This window comes from Nyctereutes procyonoides, unplaced genomic scaffold (assembly GCF_905146905.1).
Source record: "Nyctereutes procyonoides isolate TBG_1078 unplaced genomic scaffold, NYPRO_anot_genome, whole genome shotgun sequence".
Taxonomy (NCBI): Eukaryota; Metazoa; Chordata; class Mammalia; order Carnivora; family Canidae; genus Nyctereutes; species Nyctereutes procyonoides.
Genome location: NW_026575048.1, coordinates 21,836,410 through 21,861,833, shown reverse-complemented (window position 1 = coordinate 21,861,833; position 25,424 = coordinate 21,836,410). Strand labels below are relative to the sequence as shown.

Here is a 25,424-nt window from a genome sequence, read left to right as displayed (position 1 = left end):
TCCATGTATATTCGATGTTTTGATTTTGTCCGGTAAACTCCGCCTTCTCCTCTTCCAAGTATCAACTCCTATCCAGTATCTAACTGATTTCAATCACTACCCAGCATCTTCAGGCATATGTCTTTATGTTCTGTCCAGAACTTACAGTTGTTGTTTGTGAAAGTGTTGGTCCAGGAGTTACCGAGCCATTATGCAAAGTGGAACTTGACAGAAATCTACAAATATGTTCATTCACTGTTGACAATATTGTGGAGGAATAATTGCTTTCATATATCACTGCTGGGTTAAGAAATGAGTATTACCTTTATGGAGGGCATTTTAGAGATAAAATTATAAACACACAAAATCTTTGATCTTGCAATTCTTCTTCTAGCTATTTATCTTACTTGACAATAAGATATACTTGAACACATGCAAAATGACAGGCCAGAATGTCAGGTAAAAGAATAAAGGAGCTTTCTATATTTGGGGGAAAAAAGTCCCTGAGCTATGATTAGGTCAAAAGCAAGATGCCGAACATAGTGTATAATATATGTTACTATTTGTATTAAAATATTATTTGTATTAAAATATACATATATATTTGTGTTTCCTTATATGTGCATACAGAAACTCTGAAAAGCTATATTAGAAAAAAGCTATACCAGTGCTTACCTGGAGTGGAGGAAGAAAAAGAAGGTGGCCCTGATTTGGGTGGACACAGGACAATGACAGGAGACTTTTTACTACATGTATTTTCAAAGATTTTGATTTTTCAAGAATATGAATCTATTCCCCATTCAAAAATTTTTAAAAAGTAATTTGCAGGGGCACCTGGGTGGCTCAGTTGGTTGAGAGTCCAACTCCTGATTTCAGCATAGGTCGTGGTCTCAGGGTCATAAGGGTTGAGCCCCAGGTCAGGTTCTATGTTGAGCACAGGGTCAGCTTGAGATTCTCCCTCTCCTTCTTCCCCTACCCCTGTTCACACACTCTCTCTCTCTCAAATAAAGAAATAAAATCTTTTTTAAAAAGGAATTTGCAAATTAAAAGTATACATAATGAGATGCTCATAATTCATGCATTCATTCATTAATTCAACAAACATTTACTTGTGCCAAGTGCCAAGTTGGTGGCAGATGGGGTGATGGAAATCTCAAGACAAACAAAATATAGAGCCTCTGTACTCATGGAACTTAAAGTCCACTCTGAGAAGATGAACAAAATACTATAATGTGATGCTCTGACAGAGATATTCACCAGATGCTCTGGAAGTAATTCAGTTAGGACTCTGCATCTTAGGTGACGGAATTCCACTTCAAACTTTCTTAAAAGGATATGAGGCATCTCACAGAACCTAAGACTAAAAATGCAGGCCAGCCTCAGTTCAAGAGATGTTAATACCCTCAGCAGTTTCTCCTTGTCTTATCTCTGCTCGCTTTGTGCTTTATCTTACTTTCTCTCTACCTACCACTTTCTGATTCTCTTGGCTAGATAATATGAGAAAAAACTGATGTGTGACACACCAGTTACTCATAAGGAAACCAACTTCACTTTCTCAGTGCTAACTCCAAACAGCCAGGCAAGAATACTGTTTGGCTCCCGTGCCTTCTGAACTCATCAACAATACCTCCACGTTTCTTTATAGTAAAAGAGTTAGTGGTACCATAAATTCACTGAAAATAACTGAATAGCTAGGAAACATTTTTAGGAGTGAGGGGTTAAGTTATGTGTACACTCTCCCAAAGCCATAAAATACTCTGAGGGGTTTCCTGATAGAACGCTTCAAAGACAGGATTCTTCGCCTTTTTCCTCTTACTACATGGAAAGAAAGCATTAAAAACTCAGGGCAGCAGGTCCTTTGAAGACCTTTGTAGGTCCTTGTGTAAAGACTGCTCCCTACATCCAAATGGTCATCTAGGAAATGGGGCAGGGCACCCAAGGTTTCAGAACAAACATGTGGCCTCATGAACAAAAGCGAGGGATTATGATTCCAGTCCTTCCTCAGATGCTGCTCTGTAACATGCAGGCAAAGGATTTCCTTTGTGTCTCTCATCTGCTTTCATAAAACCGGATCTTTCCCACGTGATGCACCCTACTGCTAAAAGAAATGTGAATTCCCTAATGGTATTTCTATTATTTAAAAAATAATAATAAAATTCCCTTATAATGTCAGTAACCTTGAAAAAGCTATCATATTCACCTTTAATGTCTTTAATTTAGGTACACACACACACACACACTACTTTTTGGGAATGAAGTCACAACCTGAGATATAAACTACTTAGAGCAAGATCCTAAGTACTCCTACTGACATACAGGTCAAAATTCAATATAACAAATCCATTACAAAAATAATAAAAATGTGAGCCCCTGTCATGGGTTCATTTATTTTAAATCATGTTCAACTCATAATAGTTCCATGTGGTTAACAACAAAAACAAACAAATCTGTCAGTTCCTAGAAGTATGTATAACACAGCTGACTACCACGCTACACCCTTTTCGCACAAGTTTATCCCGGTCTACAAATCAAATCCCTTTAGGGTGTAACTCCCAAGTAGCGTAAATTAAGCAGGGATTAGGAGAGAAGCTCCTTGGATCCCCTGCTACATATGGCTGACAGGCATCACCAGAACACCTACTCCATCCTCATGACCCAAGGCAAAAAGGCCACATGCTTCCAGACCCTCCAGATATTTTGATCCCTCTCTTAGCATTCTGGTCCTCCCCTCCCACCATTCTAGACCAGTTCTATACAAGAGAAAGACAATACAATGCACAAATGTAAGCTGCACATGCATATGTAATTTAAGATTTTTAATATTTTCTAATAGCCACATTTAAAACCGTAAGTGAAAACAATTTTAATACTATATCCCAATATATCCAAAATATTCTCATTTTCACATATAATCAATATAAAAATTGTTAACGAGATCATTTTTGTATGAATTCTTTGAATTCTGGTATGTATTTTACATTTGCATACATCTCAATTCAGAGTAACACTGCGTGTGCTCAAGAGCCATATAAATGTGGCTGGCAGCTCTTTAATTGGACCACACAGTTCTAGACATTCTTCCATTAATACTAATCCCCACATTAAGTTAGATACTCTCTGTCACAAAGACCCGAAGATCTACTTGAGCTACCAAGTACCATGAACTTGGAACTTTCCTAACAGGAACGCTGATACCCGTCATCTGGGTAGTGGGGAGGGATCACGGGACACCACTGCCTCTTCCAGATAATATGGCATTCATTCTTCCTCTGAAAACTGTTGAAACCTATGGTCTTTACTTTCTTTTCTCCACCTGCACTCCTGATACCTTGCAATCTGCTCTCCTCTGCCCAGGACTCCATCAGAACTGCTCCTGGAAATATAAGTACCACTCTCTCTCTCTCTTAAAAAGTAACTTTCCCTTTTCACCTTGCCTTCCATTCCTTATCTACATCTTAGCGACATCAACCTCTACTAGTCCACATATGGTACTTTATGATTAACAGCATTCTCAGAGACAACAGAGGAACAATCACTAACCTAGAATTTATTGAGCCCCTACTATCATAGGGGGCTATATCATATCAATTATTGAGCCCTCAACTATTTACAAGAGGATGCTAATGATAATAATAGCGTGTATTACATAACCCCATGTTTGCTTAATTCTGTTTGCTTCCCACATACAGGTTCTAATTTATCTTTGTGTCAAAGTTGGGTGACAAGGGAGTTAGCTCCAGGAAAGTAACGTGGGGAAAACCTATAGTCACATGTACATAAAACTAACGACAGAATTAGAATCTGAAGCTTCCACTTTTCAGATCACTCTCTCTCCAATACATTTCTTCTGTATTGGCCTCTGCTCTGAAGGACCTTACACACTCTGACACCTACTGTTACAAAAGTAATCAAACAAGGAGCCCACAAGACTGAGGTAGCTCTAATGCTGTGGTAGCTGACTTAAGCAAACTGAAATCTAAATCAGTGATTTCCTATAAATGCCTCAAAATTAAGAACACTCAATCACAAACAGCCAACTGGGCTTTCCCAAATAGTGCAACCACTTAGGCTATCGCCAAGTTAAGTCCCCAGCTTTGCTTCTGTATCTTCTCTACAAAAAGAGAAACACCAAGCTTTTATCAACAGAATGCTCTTAACCACTCTGAATCGATGTTTGCTCAAATAAGCTCTTAAAAATTTTAATATGCCTCAGTTTATTTTTATAACAAACTTCATATCCTTTCCCTTCAAATGTCACATCACAGCAGGTGATGACAGAAGTCTAGGTCATTAACTCAAATGAGGAACTCCTCATGGAATGGCTCCTTTCTATTCTGTACAATATTCTTAAATGCTGCCAGAGCTTAATTTATAAGCCATAGATTCCTAGATTCTTACTGGGATTTGGGGTCAACTACAGTAACAAAAAAAGATAATTGCTTCACATTCTCTATTATATATGTCATTATTAAGAAAATTCCCACAAAAGGAAAAAAATGTTGCCAAAACACTGTTTTATCTCACAGATCACCCACTGGCATTCTTTAATATGTAAAAAATGTGAAAACATGTGGTTGTGGAAATCTCAAAACATTCATTTCATAGCAGGAAAGAAAAATGTCTTTGATCAAAATATTAGGTATGCTAAACTAACTCTGAGTTCTGGGAATTAAAAGCCAAAGGAAAAAAAATCACAAATTTCTTTACTGTGCTTTGTTACATGTAACAAACAATGGTTCTTTAGATATAACAGACCCATGCAGGAAATGCCAGCAAGGCAGTAGATATATATATATGTAATATAAAATGACACCTTATACTTTACCCATTGAGAAAACTTATAATGTATCTTTAATTTGATATATCTTATCAAAACAGTATATATGATCTTCATAGCTGTTTATATTGTGGCATTCATCAAAATTAAAATTCTAATCTTAAAACTAACTCTGCTCAAACAGGTAGCAGGAGAGAGATCTTTGTGGTGATGGAATAATTCTATATCTCCATTGCAGTGGTAGTGACAGGAAATGATGCATGTGGTAAAATGGTATACACATACATTGTGCCCAGGTCAACTTCTTAGTTTCCATACTGTACTATCATTATGTAAAATGCAACCACTGGAGGAAATTGGGTGAAGGGTACATAAGACCTGTGTACTATTTTTCAACCTCTTGTGAGTCTAGAGTTATTTCTACATAAATAAAAAACTATACCTTAAAAAAGAACTCTGACCATGCAGGCACATAAGAGTTGTTCATTCTAAACATATAACCTTACATTCCAATGTATCACCTGTTTTCTCCAGATTTAAAAAAAAACAACAGTGCTTACTAAAAATTATAAAACCACCATAGGCAAAGAACACAACGTTCAAAACTAACATCTACTCATTCAAGGAGATGGGCAAAGCAATAAAAGAAATGACTTCATAAAAGACAAAAGCAGAGAACAAAGGGTTTTTTGGTTTTCTTAAAAATGTTTACTTTCAAGTGTGCACTTGCTAAAACCTTCTAGATGAAGTCTGAAGCAGGAGGAAGAAGAGTGTCTGTCTTGGAGGTGGTATGGAGGGAACACTGAATTTCGTATTAGCAGGCTTGTCAGAAGGCTGACAGATCAGAACCCTCTTCCTCTTTTCCATGGCTATTAAAATTTTCCTTTTGCCAGCTGGCAGTAAAATGGAAGTGGCATCTTGGGTTTTTAAGAGCCTCACTTTTAGAGCAGAAATGGAAAGTTAAGAATGTAAATATATGCAGCAGAAGGAAATATTCAGTGATGACAAAGGTAAAGACAAGCAGTCCTCATCCTCTCAAAAGAATACAGGACTTTATAATACAAAGGTATTGAATAATTGTGCACAGTCTTAGATTCATTAGAGTATTTATCAAATCGACTAGTCGTATCAGGAGAACCAAAATAAATGGATTTACGCTTAGGCAGGTAAGATGTATTGATCTCATGGTGTTTTATTTAGAGAACATACTAATGTTTTCATTAATAAACATCAATTTATTTCATATAAAAAATCTGCATGCTTCAATATTCCAATAAGAGATAACAGATGTGGAGCTCAGGGTGGCTCAGTTGGTTGAACATCCAACTCCTGATTTTGGCTAAGGTCATGATCTCAGGGTTGTGGGATTGCGCCCTACATCTGGCTCTACACTCAGCAAAGAGTCTGACTGAGGATTCTTTCTCTCCTCCCTCTGCTCATCCTCCTCCCTTCTTCCATGCATACACGAGCACTCTCTAAATCAATCAATCAATCAATTTTTAAGAGAGAGAGAGAGAAATGTGATTTACTGATAAGTAAACCAGTCATATATGTGTGCTTATAATTCTTGTTCCCTGTGGATGTCATGCTCCTAAGTTATTCTCCAACCATTACCCACTGACCTCCACTACCCATCATGCCATCTGTGTCCACCTGTCCTTATGGCGTTGGCCAGTTCCACTTCATCAGGGACAGCTTTCCATTGTCACTTCACTCCTCAGTGACCAGGTCTTCTAAATTCTTAAACGAGCTGTACTTCCACTTGAGACAACTGATCCGGCACTGCTATTTCATTTTTTACAAATTTATGTTGAGTCTTCTGAACTGGATTTTAACACCTTCAAGACCGAAAAGCTGAGACTTGTGTCCTGCCTTTTTTATCCGAAACTAGCAGAGTATACTTTCAGTGAATGCCCATCAGTCCTGCACTGATTTAGCCTTATCAAACTACATCTCTGGTTTCGCTGCAGCATTCCAGTACAGAAAAATATAAAAATCATTTTAAATGGATTTCTGTAGTCTTTCATAACAACTACCTTTACAAACTCCACGTTATCAGAAAATTTAAAAAGCATGCTTTTCAATGTCCTAATAAAACAGTGATCAACAACAAGCACTGTGACATTCCACAAGACACCTGATGGCTAATAAGAGTTATATCCAATCTTTTAGGTGTAGATCTTCCATAGAGTCAAACAACCAAGAAAGGAACATACAGTCAGTAGAATACTAAGGGAGAATAATAGAATGTTTTGTTGAAAATCAGATAATCTGGGACACCTGGGTAGCTCAGCAGTTGAGTGTCTGCCTTTGGCTCAGGGTGTGATCCCAGGGTCCTGGGATCAAGTCCCACATCAGGCTCCCCGCAAGGAGCCTGCTTCTCCCTCTGTCTATGTCTCTGCCTCTTTCTCTGTATCTCTCATAAATAAATAAAATCATTAAAAAGAGAGAGAAAGAGAATCTAACTCAACAACATCCACCTTCCTTAAAAGGGCAAAATAAACTGCCATGACTGTTTCTTGGTTACCCGACTGTTGTTTTGACTCCTGCATTCTTTTTTTTCTTTCTTTTTTTAATTTATCTTTATTTTATTATTTTTAATAAATTTATTTTTATTGGTGTTCAATTTACCAACATACAGAATAACACCCAGTGCTCATCCTGTCAAGTGCCCCCCTCAGTGCCCTTCACCCATTCACCCCACCTCCCACCCTCCTCCCCTTCCACTACCCCTAGTTCATTTCCCAGAGTTAGGAGTCTTTATGTTCTGTCTCCCTTTCTCATATTTCCCACACATTTCTTCTCCCTTCCCTTCTATTCCCTTTCACTATTATTCATATTCCCCAAATGAATGAGAACATATAATGTTTGTCCTTCTCCGAATGACTTACTTCACTCAACATAATACCTTCCCAGTTCCATCCACATTGAAGCAAACGGTGGGTATTTGTCGTTTCTAATGGCTGAGGAATATTCCATTGGATACATAAACCACATCTTCTTTATCCATTCATCTTTCGATGGGCACCGAGGCTCCTTCCACAGTTTGGCTATTGTGGACATGGCTGCTAGAAACATCGGGGTGCAGGTGTCCCGGCTTTTCATTGTATCTGTATCTTTGGGGTAAATCCTTAACAGTGCAATTGCTGGGTCATAGGGCAGGTCTATTTTTAATTCTTTGAGGAACCTCCACACAGTTTTCCAAAGTGGCTGCACCAGTTCACATTCCCACAAACAGTGTAAGAGGGTTCCCTTTTCTCCGCATCCTCTCCAACATTTGCGGTTTCCTGCCTTGTTAATTTTCCCCATTCTCACTGGTGTGAGGTGGTATCTCATTGTGGTTTTGATTTGTATTTCCCTGATGGCTAGTGATGCGGAGCATTTTCTCATGAGCGTGTTGGCCATTTCTATGTCTTCCTCTGTGAGATTTCTCTTCATGTCTTTTGCCCATTTCATGATTGGATTGTTTGTTTCTTTGGTGTTGAGTTTAATAAGTTCTTTATAGATCTTGGAAACTAGCCCTTTATCTGATATGTCACTTGCAAATATCTTCTCCCATTCTGTAGGTTGTCTTTGAGTTTTGTTGACTGTATCCTTTGCTGTGCAAAAGCTTCTTACCTTGATGAAGTCCCAATAGTTCATTTTTGCTTTTGTTTCTTTTGCCTTCGTGGATGTATCTTGCGAGAAGTTACTGTGGCCAAGTTCAAAAAGGGTGTTGCCTGTGTTCTCCTCTAGGATTTTGATGGAATCTTGTCTCACATTTAGATTCTTCATCCATTTTGAGTTTATCTTTGTGTATGGTGAAAGAGAGTGGTCTAAGTTTCATTCTTCTGCATGTGGATGTCCAATTTTCCCAGCACCATTTATTGAAGAGACCGTCTTTCTTCCAGTGGATAGTCTTTCCTCCTTTATCGAATATTAGTTGACCATAAAGTTCAGGGTCCACTTCTGGGTTCTCTATTCTGTTCCATTGATCTATGTGTCTGTTTTTGTGCCAGTACCACACTGTCTTGATGACCACAGCTTTGCAGTACAACCTGAAATCTGGCATTGTGATGCCCCCAGATATGGTTTTCTTTTTTAAAATTCCCCTGGCTATTCGGGGTCTTTTATGATTCCACACAAATCTTAAAATAATTTGTTCTAACTCTCTGAAGAAAGTCCATGGTATTTTGATAGGGATTGCATTGAACGTGTAAATTGCCCTGGGTAACATTGACATTTTCACAATATTAATTCTGCCACTCCATGAGCATGGATATTTTTCCATCTCTTTGTGTCTTCCTCAATTTCTTTCAGAAGTGTTCTATAGTTTTTAGGGTATAGATCCTTTACCTCTTTGGTTAGGTTTATTCCTAGGTATCTTATGCTTTTGGGTGCTATTGTAAATGGGATTGACTCCTTAATTTCTCTTTCTTCAGTCTCATTGTTAGTGTATAGAAATGCCACTGATTTCTGGGCATTGATTTTGTATCCTGCCACGCTACCAAATTGCTGTATGAGTTCTAGCAATCTTGGGGTGGAGGCTTTTGGGTTTTCTATGTAGAGTATCATGTCATCGGCGACGAGGGAGAGTTTGACTTCTTCTTTGCCAATTTGAATGCCTTTAATGTCTTTTTGTTGTCTGATTGCTGAGGCTAGGACTTCCAGTACTATGTTGAATAGCAGTGGTGAGAGTGGACATCCCTGTCTTGTTCCTAATCGTAGGGGAAAAGCTCCCAGTGCTTCCCCATTGAGAACGATATTTGCTGTGGGCTTTTCGTAGATGGCTTTTAAGATGTCGAGGAAATGTTCCCTCTATCCCTACACACTGAAGAGTTTTGATCAGGAATGGATGCTGTATTTTGTCAAATGCTTTCTCTGCATCTAATGAGAGGATCATATGGTACTTGGTTTTTCTCTTGCTGATATGATGAATCACATTGATTGTTTTACAAGTGTTGAACCAGCCTTGTGTCCCGGGGATAAATCCTACTTGGTCATGGTGAATAATTTTCTTAATGTACTATTGGATCCTATTGGCTAGTATCTTGTTGAGAATTTCTGCATCCATGTTCATCAGGGATATTGGTCTATAATTCTCCTTTTTGGTGGGGTCTTTGTCTGGTTTTGGAATTAAGGTGATGCTGGCCTCATAGAACGAATTTGGAAGTACTCCATCTCTTTCTATCTTTCCGAACAGCTTTAGTAGAATAGGTATGGTTTCTTCTTTAAACGTTTGATAGAATTCCCCTGAGAAGCCATCTGGCCCTGGACTTTTGTGTCTTGGGAGGTTTTTGATGACTGCTTCAATTTCCTCCCTGGTTACTGGCCTGTTCAGGTTTTCTATTTCTTCCTGTTCCAGTTTTGGTAGTTTGTGGCTTTCCAGGAATGCGTCCATTTCTTCCAGATTGCCTAATTTATTGGTGTATAGCTGTTCATAATATGTTTTTAAAATCGTTTGTATTTCCTTGGTGTTGGTAGTGATCTCTCCTTTCTCATTCATGATTTTATTAATTTGAGTCTTCTCTCTCTTCTTTTTAATAAGGCTGGCTAATGGTTTGTCTATCTTATTAATTCTTTCAAAGAACGAACTCCTGGTTCTGTTGATCTGTCCCACAGTTCTTCTGGTCTCGATTTCGTTGAGTTCTGCTTGAATTTTAATTAACTCTCTTCTTCTGTTGGGTGTAGGATCTATTTGCTGTTTTTTCTCTAGCTCCTTTATGTGTAAGGTTAGCTTCTGTATTTGAGTTCTTTCCGGTTTTTGAATGGATGCTTGTATTGCGATGTATTTCCCCCTTAGGACTGCTTTTGCTGCATCCCAAAGATTTTGAATGGTTGTATCTTCATTCTCATTAGTTTCCATGAATCTTTTTAATTCTTCCTTAGTTTCCTGGTTGACCCTTTCATCTTTTAGCAGGATGGTCCTTAACCTCCACGTGTTTGAGGTCCTTCCAAACTTCTTGTTGTGATTTAGTTCTAATTTCAAGGCATTACAGTCTGAGAATATGCAGGGGACGATCCCAATCTTTTGGTATCGGTTCAGACCCGATTTGTGACCCAGTATGTTGTCTATTCTGGAGAAAGTTCCATGTGGACTCGAGAAGAATGTGTATTCAGTTGAGTTTGGATGTAAAGTTCTGTAGATATCTGTGAAATCCATCTGGTCCAGTGTATCATTTAAAGCTCTCGTTTCTTTAGAGATGTTGTGCTTAGAAGACCTATCGAGTATAGAAAGAGCTAGATTGAAGTCACCAATTATAAGTGTATTATTATCTAAGTATTTCTTCACTTTGGTCATTAGTTGATTGATATATTTGGCAGTTCCCACATTCGGGGCATATATATTGAGGATTGTTAAGTCCTCTTGTTGGATAGATCCTTTAAGTATGATATAGTGTCCCTCTTCATCTCTTACTACAGTCTTCGGGGTAAATTTTAGTTTATCTGATACCAGGATGGCTACCCCTGGTTTCTTTTGAGGACCACTTGAATGGTAAATGGTTCTGCAACCTTTTATTTCAGGCTGTAGGAGTCCTTCTGTCTAAATTTGAGTCTCTTGTAGACAGCAAATAGATGGGTCCTGCTTTTTTATCCAGTCTGAAACCCTGCGCCTTTTGATGGGGTCATTAAGCCCATTCATGTTGAGAGTTACTATTGACAAATATGAGTTTAGTGTCATCATGATATCTATTCAGTCCTTGTTTTTGTGGATTGTTCCACTGAACTTCTTCTTAAAGGGGAATTTTAAGAGTCCCCCTTAAAATTTCTTGCAGAGCTGGTTTGGAGGTCACATATTCTTTCAGTTCCTGCCTGTCTTGGAAGCTCTTTGTCTCTCCTTCCATTTTGAATGAGAGCCTTGCTGGATAAAGTATTCTTGGTTGCATGTTCTTCTCATTTAGGACCCTGAATATATCCTGCCAGCCCTTTCTGGCCTGCCACGTCTCTGCGGAGAGGTCTGCTGTTACCCTAATACTCTTCCCCATAAAAGTCAGGGATTTCTTGTCTCTTGCTGCTTTAAGGATCTTCTCTTTATCTTTAGAATTTACAAGCTTAACTATTAAATGTCGAGGTGTTGAATGGTTTTTATTGATTTTGGGGGGGGGGGATCTATTTCCTGGATCTGAATGCCTGTTTCCCTTCCCAGATTAGTAAAGTTTTCAGCTATGATTTGTTCAAATACATATTCTGGCCCTCTGTCCTTTCGGCGCCCTTGGGAACCCCAATTAAACGTAGGCTTTTCTTCCTCAGGCTGTCATTTATTTCCTTTAATCTATCTTTATGGTCTTTTAATTGTTTGTCTTTTTTCCTCAGTTTCCCTCTTTGCCATCAACTTGTCTTCTATGTCACTCACTCGTTCTTCCACCTCGTTAACCCTCGTCGTTAGGACTTCTAGTTTGGATTGCATCTCATTCAATTGATTTTTAATTTCCGCCTGATTGGATCTAAATTCTGCAGTCATGAAGTCTCTTGAGTCCTTTATGCTTTTTTCTAGAGCCACCAGTAGCTGTATAATAGTGCTTCTGAATTGGCTTTCTGACATTGAATTGTAATCCAGATTTTGTAACTCTGTGGGAGAGAGGACTGTTTCTGATTCTTTCTTTCAAGGTGAGGTTTTCCTTCTAATCATTTTGCTCAGTGCAGAGTGGCCAAAAACAAGTTGTACTGGGAAAAGGAGAAAAAGAGAGAAAAAAGGAAAGAGAAAAAGAAAAAAGGAAGAAAAAAGGAAAAAAGAAAAGAAAAAGAGAAAGAAAAAGAAAGAAAAAGAAAGAAAAAAAGGGGGTGGGGGAAGCAAACAAATCAAAAAGCAAAAAAAAAAAAAAAAAAAAAAAAAAACCATGGGGGAGTATCTTCTGATTCTGTATACGTTAAGTCCCTTGACTTCCCCTGGAACTGGTCCGTCTAGTTGGTCTTCTGGGGGAGGGGCCTGTTGTGCTGATTTTCAGGTGTTAGCACTTGGGGGAGCTGCTCTGCCCCCTGCCTGGTGCAGGGCTCAGGGGGCGTTGTTTACCCCGTGAGGCCCCAGGAGGAACAACCGCAGTGGCGGTGGCAGGTCTGGAAACCTGGATTTAGCTCCCGCAGTAGCTCCAGAGCTCTCGGTCTGCAGGGGCCTGGAGGCACCGGGGGCGGGGCCGCTGATCTGCTCAGCTCGGGGCAGGAGCGTCCTTGCTGTCCTGTGCCCTCCCGGCCTCTGCGTGTCCCTGGGGGAGGCCGGATCCTGGGCTGTGTACTGGTGCCCTGTGCCCCCGGGCCTGCGCTGTTGGATTCGCGCTCCCAGCCGCCAGCCCCCTCCGCAGAGCCGCCGCCCGAGCCCCCCGAGCTGCTCCCGCGCAGCCCCCTCCGCGGAGCCACGCCCGAGCCCCTCCGAGCTGCTCCCGGAGCCACGCAGCCCCCTCGGCACGGAGCCTCTTTCTCTGCCTGAGCCCCCCCGAGCTGTTCCCGGGCCGCGCAGCCCCCTCTCCGCAGAGCCGCCGCCCGAGCCCCTCCGAGCTGCTCCCGGGTCAATGCGTGTGCACGCTGCAGGCCTTTAGGGAGCTCGGCGCACTCTCCTGGGGCGCAGGTGTCTGTTAGTGTCCCAGGGAGCCCGAGGGCATCCCCGCCCTCCTGGGTCCTGCTCCAACTCCCTGCGAGCGCCTTTCCGCCCGGGAAGATTGGTGAAGCTCCTACTTCTCGGGGACGGAGCTCTCCTGTCCTGGGGACACTCGCCCCGGCCTCAGCCCGGCTCCTCGCAGGGCCCCTCCCCCTTGGAGGCCTTTTGTTTCTTTATTTCTTTTTCCCCGTCTTCCTACCTGATAGAAGCGCGAACTCTTCTCACTGTAGCATTCCAGCTGTTCTCTCTTTAAATCTCAGGCAGAATTTGTAGATTTTCAGGATAATTTGAAGGTTATCTAGGTAATTTGGTGGGGACAGGTGATTTGGGGACCCTGCTCTTCCACCATCTTGCCCCTCCTCCTACTTTTTTATTTTAAATTAGCCAACATATAGTACATACTTAGTTTCAGATGCAGTGTTCAGTAATTTATCAGTTACAGTTACATGTAACACCCAATGCTCATTACATCACATGCCCTCCTTAATGCCCATCATCCAGTTACCGCCATTCTAACTTAAATGTTTGCAGATCATCCACTTAAAACCTGAGTGTAATTTCTCTTAAAAATCTCCAAAACATTTTTACTTTCTACAGTCTTCTAGGATCTTTCTGCTGCTCCACAGTTTCACAAGATATCTCTGAGAGCGTATCTGCCAATTTCTTAAGGACCTTGAAACAGTCTCCCCCAGAGTCTCCAAGTGGAACACAGCCTTGCTGACACCTTGATTTTAGCCCAAGGAGATCCATTTCAGACTTATGACATCCAGAACTATAACAATATTAATTCTGTATAGTTTTATGCCACTAAGTTTGTGGTAAACTTTTATAGCAGCAAAAGGAAACTCATACAGTCTCAGAATCAAAAAATCTCGGCTCAAAATCAAGTTCCTTTCTTTCTGCCAGGGTCCTGTGTTTATTGTCCAGGTTTGGTCTATTCTTGGTCTAGTTTTGGAATCTATTAGCAGATTGTCCTTTAATGCATTCCTGAACCAGTCTGCCAAGTTTGAATGTGTTTCATCCCTTAAGACACCTTTATATTCTGTTCCTTGACCAGTGACCAACCCGTACACCTCTTTATTTCTGCAATCTCCGCTCCCACTTCTACTAGGCCCTTGCTAGGCCCGCTCTGCTATAAGCTTAACCTCTACCTGTCCACCTTGCCTTGTTATGGGATTCTCAGTTTCTTTCCCTGAACTCATACTCACAGCCCTAGTGTTTACAAATTATTCAACAGTAAATCAAAATAAACTGAGGTATGTACAGCAGTAGGTTTTTTAAGCGAAGAATAAAGAATCAACATTAAGTACGAAGTTTTCAAAACACTATAAACTATCTAGATGCTTTAAATGAATTTGAACTTCAACTTCCAGATGGATTACAAATATTAGCTGAGCCAATAAATATAAGGTTGACCCTTCAACAACACAGGTTTGAACTGCACGGGTCCATTAATATGGAGATTTTTTCAATAAATATAGTACAGGACCAAAATGTATTTTCTCTTTCTTAAAATTTTCTCAGTAACATTTTATTTTCTCTAACTTACTTTATTATAAGAAACCAGTATGTAATATATATAACATACAAAATATGTGTTAATCGAGTGCTTATGTTAGCAGTGAGGCTTCTGGTCAAACAGCAGGCTATTAGTAGTTAAGTTCTGGGGAAGTCCAAAGTTATACATGGATTTTGACTGCATGGGTGGGGGCGGGGATGGTGTACCTAACCCTGTGTTGTTCAAGGATCAACTGTAATTTTTAAATGTTTTATATCAGAAATGGTGCCAAAAAACTGGATATACTTAAATTCAGCCTTAATATTCAAAGAGTGAATTGGGTGGGAAGGAAAATCCTAAAAACTAAAGACCAATTAGTTTGACAGTGATTCCCATTTTCAAAAAAGTCAATCAGCACTAAAGACAACACAGGTTCACCAAGAAGTCATGCCAAATTAACCTAGCATCTGTTTTTGAGAGGAGAATAAGATGACTATTTAATAAGAAAAATGCTAGGATGAGAGGATAAACTAAGTTCAGTAAAGTTTTCCTTACCAACCATGTGAACAGATTCAAGCTGCAAAATCATCAATAGTTTAAAACCAAACTCTGCACTGTTGGTGGAAACTGAAAATGGTGCAGCCATTATGGAAAAGAGTAAAGAGGTTTTTCAAAAATTAAAAATATCACTAGCAATATGATCCAGCAATCCCACTCTTAGGGATATAATCAAAAGAATTCAAAGCAGGATCTTGCAGATGTATTAGCACATCCTTATACAGTGCAGCATTATTCACAGTAGCCAAGAGGTGGAAGCAACTCAAATGTCCATCAGTGAGTAAATGGATAAAACAAAACGTGTATATCTTCACAGTGGAATACTATGCGATCTTAAAAAGGAATGAAATTTATCATATACTACAACCTGCATGAACCCTCAAAGGCATTACTAAATGAAATAAGCCAATCTCAAAAGGACAAATGCTGCATGACTCCTCTTATCTGAAGAATCTAAAAGACTCAAAATGATAAAAACAGAAAGTAGAAAGGTAGTTGGCAAAGGCTAGAAGGAAGGGGAACTGGTACTTACTGGGCAGTTTCAAATTTATAATATGAAAAAGTTCTAGAGATCAATTGCACAACAATGTGAAAATACTCAACACTACTGAACTGTACACTTAGAAATGGTGAAGGTGGTAAATTTAATGTGCCCTTTACCACAATAAACAAAATAGTTAAAAAAAAAAAAACACCTTGAGCTGAACAAGACAATCTGTAACAACAAATTTTAGACCTACTAATTCAAAGGCATCGATCTTGTATAAGACCTTGGGAAACATGTCCTTTAAAAAAAGGCTGAAAAATAAAATAAGAAAAGGTATATTTAACTTAAGAAAGACTAAGTGACAGCTAAAAGAATTAACATGGAGAAGGGAACCTAAATAAGTTATTCTAGGTTAACTAGACTCAGGCTTATTCACTCATTCATTCAACAATGTTCATAGAATGTAAACAATGTGGCAGGCAGTGTTCTAGGCATTTCTGATACAACAGTGTGCAGAGCAGAGATCCCTGCCTTGTGAAATTTTATATTCCAGTGGGGAGAGACACACAAATAAAAAACATAATAAGTGTGGTAGGTTGCTTCTAAGTGGCTCCCAATGGTCCCTGGTCTTCACATTCTCATGTAATTCCTCCCAAGTGTGAACTGGACTTAACAAACAGAACACAGCAAACCTGATGAGATGTCACTTCCAAGATTAGATCATAAAGACTGTTACATCTTGTCTTACTCACAAGCTCTCTCTCCTGTTTGTTTGCTCTGGTGAAGCCAGCTGCCATCCTATAAGCTGCTCTCTGGAGAGGCCCTGTGAACAGGGAAGGAGCTGAGGGCAACCCCAGCCAGCAGGCAGCAATAAGCTAAGACCCTTAATCCAAAGGCCCACAAGAAACTAAGTGGTACCAACAACCACATGAATGAACTCAGAATGGATCCATCTCCAGTTGAGCCTTGAGGTGACTGCAGCCCTGGCCAGTACCTTGAGTTCAGCTTATGAGAGACCCAGAAACAGAAGGTCTAAACAGATTCCTGACAAAAACCATGGTAATAAACGTTGTTGTTTTAAGGCACTAAATTCTGGAATGGCTATTTTATGCAGCACTACATATTAATATAACATGATAATTATATGGTATGTTAAAAAAATATGCAAAACAATGTAGAGCAGAATAAAGGTGGGCGTGTATGAGATATGATGTTAAAAAGAAGTGTTATGCAGGGGGCCTGGGTGGCTCAGTCCATTAAGCATCTGCCTTTGGCTCAGGTCATGATCTCAGGGTCCTGGGATCAGGCCCTAAGCCAGACTCCCTGCTCAGTGGGGAGTGTCTGCTCCCTACCACCCCACTGCTCATGATCTCTCTCAAATAAAAAAATAAAATATTTTACAAAGTGGGGGTATTATAAGGACTTGCACATGAATGTTTGTAGTAGCATTATTCATAATAATCAAAAAGTGGAAACAACCCAAATGTCCATCAATAGGTAAATGGATAAACACAATGTGGTATGTCCATACAATGGAATTACTCAGCTACAAAAAGAAAACAAGCAGTGATATATGCTACGACACGGAGGAACCTCAAAAATATTATGCTAAGTGAAAAAGCCAGCCACAAAAGACCACATATTAAATGATACCACTGTATGAAGAAAATCAATACAGAGAGAAAGTAGTTCAGAAACTACTAAACTACTTTCTCTTGGGGTAGGGATAGGAAAAGGGTTAACCATAAACGGGCATGAGGGATCTTATCAGGGTGATGGAACCATTCTCAAACTGGATTTTAGTGGTGGTTGTTCACCTTGGCAAATATGTTAGAAATCACTGAATCAGACACTTAAAATAGGTGAACTTATGGTATGTTAACTATATCTCAAAAGAGTTGTTTAAAAAAGCTGGGGGTGTTGAGGCACCCAGATGGCTCAGCAGGTTAAGTGACTGACTCTTGATCTCAGCTCAGGTCTTGATCTCAGTGTCATCAGTTCAAGCCCCATGCTGGGAGCCCAGCATGGAGTCTACTTAAAAAAAAAAATGGAGGTGTTAACACAGGCATCACAGAGAATTTAACACATGAGTAAAAACTAAAAAGGAAGGGTATCAGCCATGAGGATATCTAGGAGAAACATGCCTGACAAGACAAAGCTACACAAAGACCCTAGGGCTGGAGCACTCCTGTGTGTCTGCAGCACAGCAAGGGTGCTAATATGGTGTGCAGCTGAAAATTTTTAGACAGGGAAGTAAGAAATGAAGTGAGAGAAGCAATGATGGGTGGAGGATGGTGGTGATGGGAAGCATGTAGAGCATTTATACCCCAGTGGAAGGATTTTGACTTTACCATGTAAGAAAAATAGAAAATATTTAAGTTCTGGGCAGAGGAGAGTTTTGATCCGACTTGCATTTTTAAAAGATCCTACAAAGTCGAGAAATTATAAAAAGAGATTATAAAATGTTCCATACAAGCTTGCTATCTCCAGTTACTGACCTCTCTTATCTGACTGCAATCTAGAGACGTTCTACACTGAAAGGGACATTTGTCGGTGTCTCAAGTATGTGGCCTGTGTGACCTGCATCAGAACCTCCAAAGGACCCTTTTATACAGGCAGGTCCTCAGGTGTCATCCCTGACTGGTGAACATCTGAAGCTGAGGATATGAGGCTCCAAGTTTGACAAACTTCCCCAGGTATAATTTTGAGGAATACCATGAACCACATGAACATTCAAGTCCCTTCAAATTCTAAATTATGGAAAGTACAAAGGCAACCAAAGCCATATCTATCTAAGGAAATGGCTGGGGTTTACTATAAATGAACATCTCAATTGATTACTTTATTACAGATGAAGTTCCTTTTTTCCCCCATTCTCAAAAAACCTTACCCAGTTGTTTTTCTTCCCAGCATAAATTTCCATGTTCTCGCCATACTGTGGCTCTTCCAGTAATGTCTGGTATTCAAACATGAGACGAGAGCTCTCACGGAGGCGGCTGCACTGGTATTGGTGATATTGCTGCACAAGTTCCTTCACCACAAGTAACAGACATTCAGGATTCGAAGGATTCCAGGAGGCAAGGTTCTGTAGAAGGCATAAGTAAAAGACCAATTAAAAAGGAATTCTGATACAAATCCAGTATCACATGAGAACATCAACACAGAGGAAAAGAGTTATGAAAATCTAAAAGAAACAGATTTAATTAGCCATAAAACTCAGAACTGAAGTTAGAAGGGTCTTCTGACTTCTCCTGCCTTCTAAAAATCCTTGCAAAAAATCAAGGAGGAATTCCATCATGAGGCAGAAACAGTAAAGTGTAAAGCAGCGTAGTACTAAAACAAGAAATCTAGATATCTTAGAAGACCATCATTTTTAGCCCTAGAAGAATTAATTTCCTTCTTATTCTCTTATAATATTATTTCTTCTCAATCTGCACATAAATCCAGCGTTCTATGCTAGCATCATTCAACCCAGATCCACAGACCATCTGCATCTATAATATCAGATATACATAAATGCTCTGTAAACACCAGAGCACCACAGAAATATAAGCACACTGGTGATGGTTTACACTGGAAATGCTAGGAATGGAGTAGAGAAGAGGGAAAAATAAATTAGAAAATGCAAGGTTCAGAGAAAGGAAGGAAATGGCTATGGTAGCTTACGAGCAGGAGAAGAGCTAAGGGTAGAATAAGATCCAGTAAATAGTCATTTTTAAGCTCACATTCGTTCATTCAACGATAGGTATCAAATGTCTATTATTAAGCATCAGCCACAGTTCTAGGCAGTAAAGAAAACAAGCCAAGCCCTTGCTCTCCAGGAGTTTACAATTTAGTGGGCCAAAATAAACAACAAACAATGAAATAAATCAGATGGTCATAAATGCTACCGAGAACTATACAGCATGCATCCCAGAAGCCTAGGGAAGGGAGGTTTCAGGGAGAAAGAGGTGATCAGCTGTAAGAAATGGTGTTGACAAGGTAGGTTAAGGAAGCCTGAGAGCTGACCTCTGGGCCCACTGACATGCCCATCAAAAGCATCCTCAACAGGTGCTCTTCGGTAAAGTAAAATATAACTGTCAAGCATTTAAGAAAGAATGGGTAGAAACCGCACATAGTTAGGACAATTTGAACTGGTAATTAGTGTGGAGTGTGGGGTCAAGGGTAAATTTTGCTCCGATGTCTGTACCTGCTGGAATGTCCATGTAGAGAAAGAGGGGAAATAAGGTAGGGGTGGGAGGCAGAAGAATAGGAGGAAAGAAAGCAAATGGGTAGATAAGGATGGGATCTCCAAGAGGGCTGGCCTTAGCAATGAGCACAGAGAACCCATCCACAGGAACAGGAGGAAAAGCCAAATAAATGAGTGTAAGTGCCAACAGACTGTTCCATGTAGTGACAGGAGCTTGTGGCAGTTCTCTCCCTGGAGCTTCTATTTTCTCCTTGAAACAGGAAGGAAGGTCATCAAATGGGAAGAAGGAAAGGATACCGGAATTTTGAAAAGAAAAGTGTGAAAGAGTCATTTAGAAGAGTCATTTGGTAGACTAAATGGACTGGAGAAATGTAGGAGGAATTCCAGAGAGCGCTAAAAGCTCCACTGAGGTTAGAGGTATGGTTTTTAAGTGAGGCTTATTAGTATAAATGTCTTTCCTGGGTGTAAATGTGGAGTGGATCGAGAGGAATTCGTATTTAACAAAGCCTGAGACTTTGCCAGAAAAGCACAACAGAGAGGCCAAAGATCTTAGAGGGCTTGCAAAAGAATGAATATAGTTATGGACCATGGGCATTAAGCCAGGAAAAAGCCAAGCAAGTTTCTAAGGGGGGGTGAGAATTAGTGAAAGGGTGGCAGGACCAATGGTCCTGGGTTTGGCAGGAGTTAGGTATTCTTAAAACAAAGAAAATACAGAAATTGAAACTAGGGCTGCTGCAAGCTCAAGGGCAGTGAATAGAATAAGAATAAGAACCTGGTGGGCTGATGCTCTTTAGGGCAAGTTTTGCTCCTCCAATTAGGTCAATCAGTAGGTGTCTGGCAGTAACACTGGCAGTTAATCCCACACTAGTGCTACGGGTTGAATGAAAAGACTAATGCATTTGATTAATACTAACAGAAGAATCAGTAGAAGGGAGGAATTGCTGGAGATGAAATGCTAAAAAGAATGAACTGGAAAGACAGGAGCTGTGGTCCGAGAACAGGATGGTTACAATCAAGAACAGAGGTGGTCTGTAACTGGGACTGGCGAGGTGTGGAGTACCACCAAAAGGGTGCCTGCCTCGGAATAATCATTTATATGAATATTCAATCATGTATTTAGAGAATTTTAGGGAGAAGGGAATGACAGTCTCCTTGGCAGTAGCATTTAAGAGCAAGAAGAACACCTACCATACCTCCAGGCACAGTGGTAGAAAGAGGGTGAGAGAAAAATAGGCCCCAATTGATTGGAGAACATGGAGGGGAAGACAGAACCTCCAGGCAGAGCGTCAGACTCTAGAGCAGTGGTTACCAATCTGTGAAATGAAATCACCTAGGGAGCTTCAAAAATACTAATACTTGGGCCCTAATCTGAGGTCCACTTTGAGGTCTTGTGTATTGGGTATTTATTGGGTATTAATTAAGGCTCCCCAGGTGACCTGAATGCACAGCAAAGATTGAGAACCACTGACTTGAAGGAAAAAGGATTACAGAAAAGGTGGCAAGTATCTTGGACTCTACTGATAACAGACCATGTTAATACCCCAAAACACCCAATCTCTAGAAAGCTAGAAATTTAGCATCAATAAAGGAGAACCTATGTCACACTACCAGTGTTCAACAGGTGATAATTATATAGCTTGTCAAGTGCTATATAAATCCTAAGAACCTTTCGTATATTCAAGTTAATCCATATCACAACCTTAGGCAGGTCTACTACTACAGCACTTTATAGATGAGGCAAATAGTTCAATATCTTGTTCAGAGCTTTTATTTTTATTTTTTTAATAAATTTATTTTTTATTGGTGTTCAATTTGCCAACATATAGAATATCACCCAGTGCTGTTCAGAGCTTTTAAACAATCAAGTTGAGTTTCAAACTTAAGCAATTTGGCTCTAAGTCACTGCTTAAGCACTACACCAGAGGTTCTGACACATTTTGGTCTTGGAAACTTCTTACACTCTTTAAAAGTATTGAGAACACCAACAAGCTTCTGTGTGGATGAATTATAAGGGTTAAACTCACTATATTAAAAATGAAAATCAAGAAATTTTAAAAATATTTATTAATTCATTTTAAAATAACCAACCTACTACATGTTAACATAGAAACATTTGTAACGGAATCACTAGGATTTCCAAAAGAAATAGAGCATGGCATTGTTTTACATTCTTGCAAATCTTTTTAATGTCTGGCTTAATAAAAGAGCTAAATTCTCATATCTGCTTTTACATTCAATGTTGCAATATGTTGTTTTGGCTGAAGGACATGAAAAAAATCCAGCCTCACTCAAATATGTACTTTAAAAAGAAAGGAGTATTTTAATAGCCTTGTCAAATAATTCTAGATATATTCTTCTTGAATACTATACCAAAACTCAACAAGTGGAAGTTTCTTAAGGATTAGTTGCAATATGGAATCTGAAACTATATTAATAAACATTTCATACTCTTACGTTAAATTCATTCATCTATCCTGCATTTTAAATGTATCTTCTACTTAATGTATGATTTTGTACCATCATGCATTTGGTCATTTAGAAAATACTGATTCACAGAGTTATGCAGATCTTCCAAATGTTGACATGTTTATTTAGTACCACATAATCACATTCATTAATATCATAACTTATCTCACCAGAAAAGTCTTCTATCAAAAGAAAACAAACAAAAGGTTAAAAAACGCATCCTTTAAAAGGAGAGCAATTACTCTGGTCTACTAAGTGGGTTGATTTACAAGCACCAAATAACAATAGGGAAATCATGTAACTTGCTATGCATTTCCTTCAGCGATCATCATTAAACATTAATAGGAAAAATATACAATCTTACATTTCTTTTCTTTTTTCTTTTTCTTTTTTTAGGATTTTATTTATTTATTCATGAGTGAGAGAGAGAGGGAGGCAGAGACACAGGCAGACGGAAAAGCAGGCTCCATGCAGGGAGCCCAATGCGGTACTCAATCCCAGGACTCCAGGACCACACCCCAGGCCAAAGGCAGGCGCTAAACCACTGAGCCACCCAGGGATCCCCCAATCTTCCATTTCTTAGTCAAGTAGTCAAGTCCCTGTTCTAGGACGAAAAGAAAACAGTGTAGTTGCCTCAACTTGTACTTTTTAAATTCTATCATTTTTTGTAAGCTGTTTGGCAAGTTCCAGCCTATATCCCACAATAAATATATATATAAAGGATATAAGTTGGCAAACATCTCTTAACAACTTGAATTCATTTCAAGTAATTCAACCTAATTGTTAAATGCATAGAGATATGCCAATAAATCCCTTCCCATTAAAATACAATCTCCCAGGACATGGAAATATATTTGATCTTTTTGGCCATTCAGCACACACTTCACTGAGAAATGACTTAGCCAAAAAGCATCCCCATCAGGGCAGGTACAGATAGGCTCAACAAGATAAAAATCCCCCCACTATTGCTACACGACCACTTTCACTTTTGTAATTTGTGGTTTGAACCACTTTGTTTAGAAGGGAAGAACACAGGGGTGCCTGGTTAGCTCAATGGATTAAGTGTCTGCCCTCCACTTCAGTCATGATCTCAGGGTATGGGGATTGAGCACCGTATCAGGCTCAGCTTGCTTCTGCCTCTCCCTCTGCCCCTCTCTCCTCCACTTGTGTGGGTGCTCTCTCTCTCAAGTAAATAAGTCTTTAAAAAAAAAAAAGTAAGGGCGGGGAGAATATAGACGATAATTACAAGATTGTGATCACTTCTAAGAGTAGGACATTTGAAAAAGGGTCTAACAAGGCAGATGTTGGAGCTTTCCACTCTCTTGAGCAGAGACAGAGAAAATGTCCAAAGTTTCTTCAGGGAAGTTTGCAGGCCAGAGTGGGGGCAGGGGTGGGGAGGTGGTTGTAGCTCAAGGCGTAGATTAAGAGTCCTCAGAGAAGAGATAAAAATAAGTATTTCCTTCTATATTACTAATATGTGTGTGTGTATGTATATTGTTCTATACATACTAAGTTCTATTCTACTTATTTTTGGTCATGCATGAAAGAAGAAATCTGAAATGAGGAATGGCCACAAGGAGTAAGCACAGGGCACATATTATCAAAGAGAATAGAAAAGAGATTTCAAAAATGAGGAATGAAAAACACATTAGAAGAAAGTGATAAAGCCCAATAAAAGTAAATAAACCAAAGTAAAAGAATTAACTACTACCATGAAATTTTACTCACTCTCATTAAACACTGATAAAGCAGTTCGGGGAGGTGTCATGTCAGTTAACTAGGAAGGTTGAAGAACTCTGTTGATATTCAAGTGTGTGGATAAGTGACAGTGTAGAATACAAATCTGCAAACCTTCTCTTCAGTTCACCGAAATAATCAGTTTCTTACCTTACAATTGGCACCTGCCTCTCTACAGCCACGATGTATCTCACACCTAGTGCTAATTCTGGGTTCTCTACTTTGGCTCCCCTGCTGAGGCCACCTAACTTGAGGGAAGCTCCTGCTCCTGGGACCCTCAACCTTCATCAACACACTCACCAGACCTGTATACTCCCAAATCAGTGGCCACACAACCTTGAACATGCCCAACCAATCCACAGTTCCTTGTCAGTTTCCTAATGTGAGAAACATAATGAGGAATACTGTTTTTAGAGGCCTAGATCACCTCCAATTCACATCTCACTTACTTGATAACATGGTTTCTGAGCCATACCAGGGCAAATGTCGACACACAAGGACATCAATCATGAAAGAAGTTGGGAAACAATGTATTTTTATGCATAGATGTGTTTTGGTCTAGGGGCTTAGGAAGGGATGGGGATAATCAAAGTTAAGATCATGGGATCCCTGGGTGGTTCAGCGCTTTAGAGCCTGCCTTTGGCCCAGGGCATGATCCTGGAGTCCAGGATCCAGTCCCACATTGGACTCCCTGCATGGAGCCTGCTTCCCTCTCTGCCTCTCTCTCTCTCTCTCTCTCTCTCTCTCTCTCTGTGTGTGTGTGTGTGTCTCTTGTGAATAAATAAATAAAATCTTAAGAAAAAAAGTTAAGATCATAATATATATGCAGTTTTATATCTGTCCTCATTTATATTTTGCCAGTATTTAATAGTATTTTTTATGCTATTGCCCAGTATTTATACACATACTAGATGCATTATTCCTTTGAGTGACCATTACAGACTTTCAACTATTTCTTATTATTAGGCATTTAGGTTATTTATAGCTTTATGATATTTTAAATGACTGTACATTTTTTGTCTATGATGCTTTTTCCCTCCCTTATTTTTGTTTTTTTTCTTAGATTCTCAGAAATAGGACTTATATTAAAAAAAAAAGAAATAGGACTTATAGTGGGTTTTGAGACTGAACATTTTTGTGATTCTTGAAAAAAATATAGATATA

At 39.5% G+C, this 25,424-nt stretch overlaps 1 protein-coding gene across 3 annotated transcripts in view; it reads right to left on the bottom strand.

Moving 5' to 3' along the window:
- The window catches only part of BABAM2 (BRISC and BRCA1 A complex member 2), a 408,818-nt gene that overhangs the window by 271,012 nt on the left and 112,382 nt on the right, over nt 1-25,424 (bottom strand). For all 3 annotated transcript variants that reach the window (XM_055326951.1, XM_055326952.1, XM_055326953.1), the window contains exon 5: nt 18,759-18,953. In XM_055326951.1, the coding sequence (XP_055182926.1) occupies nt 18,759-18,953 (195 nt within the window). The remainder of the gene's footprint in view (nt 1-18,758; nt 18,954-25,424) is intronic.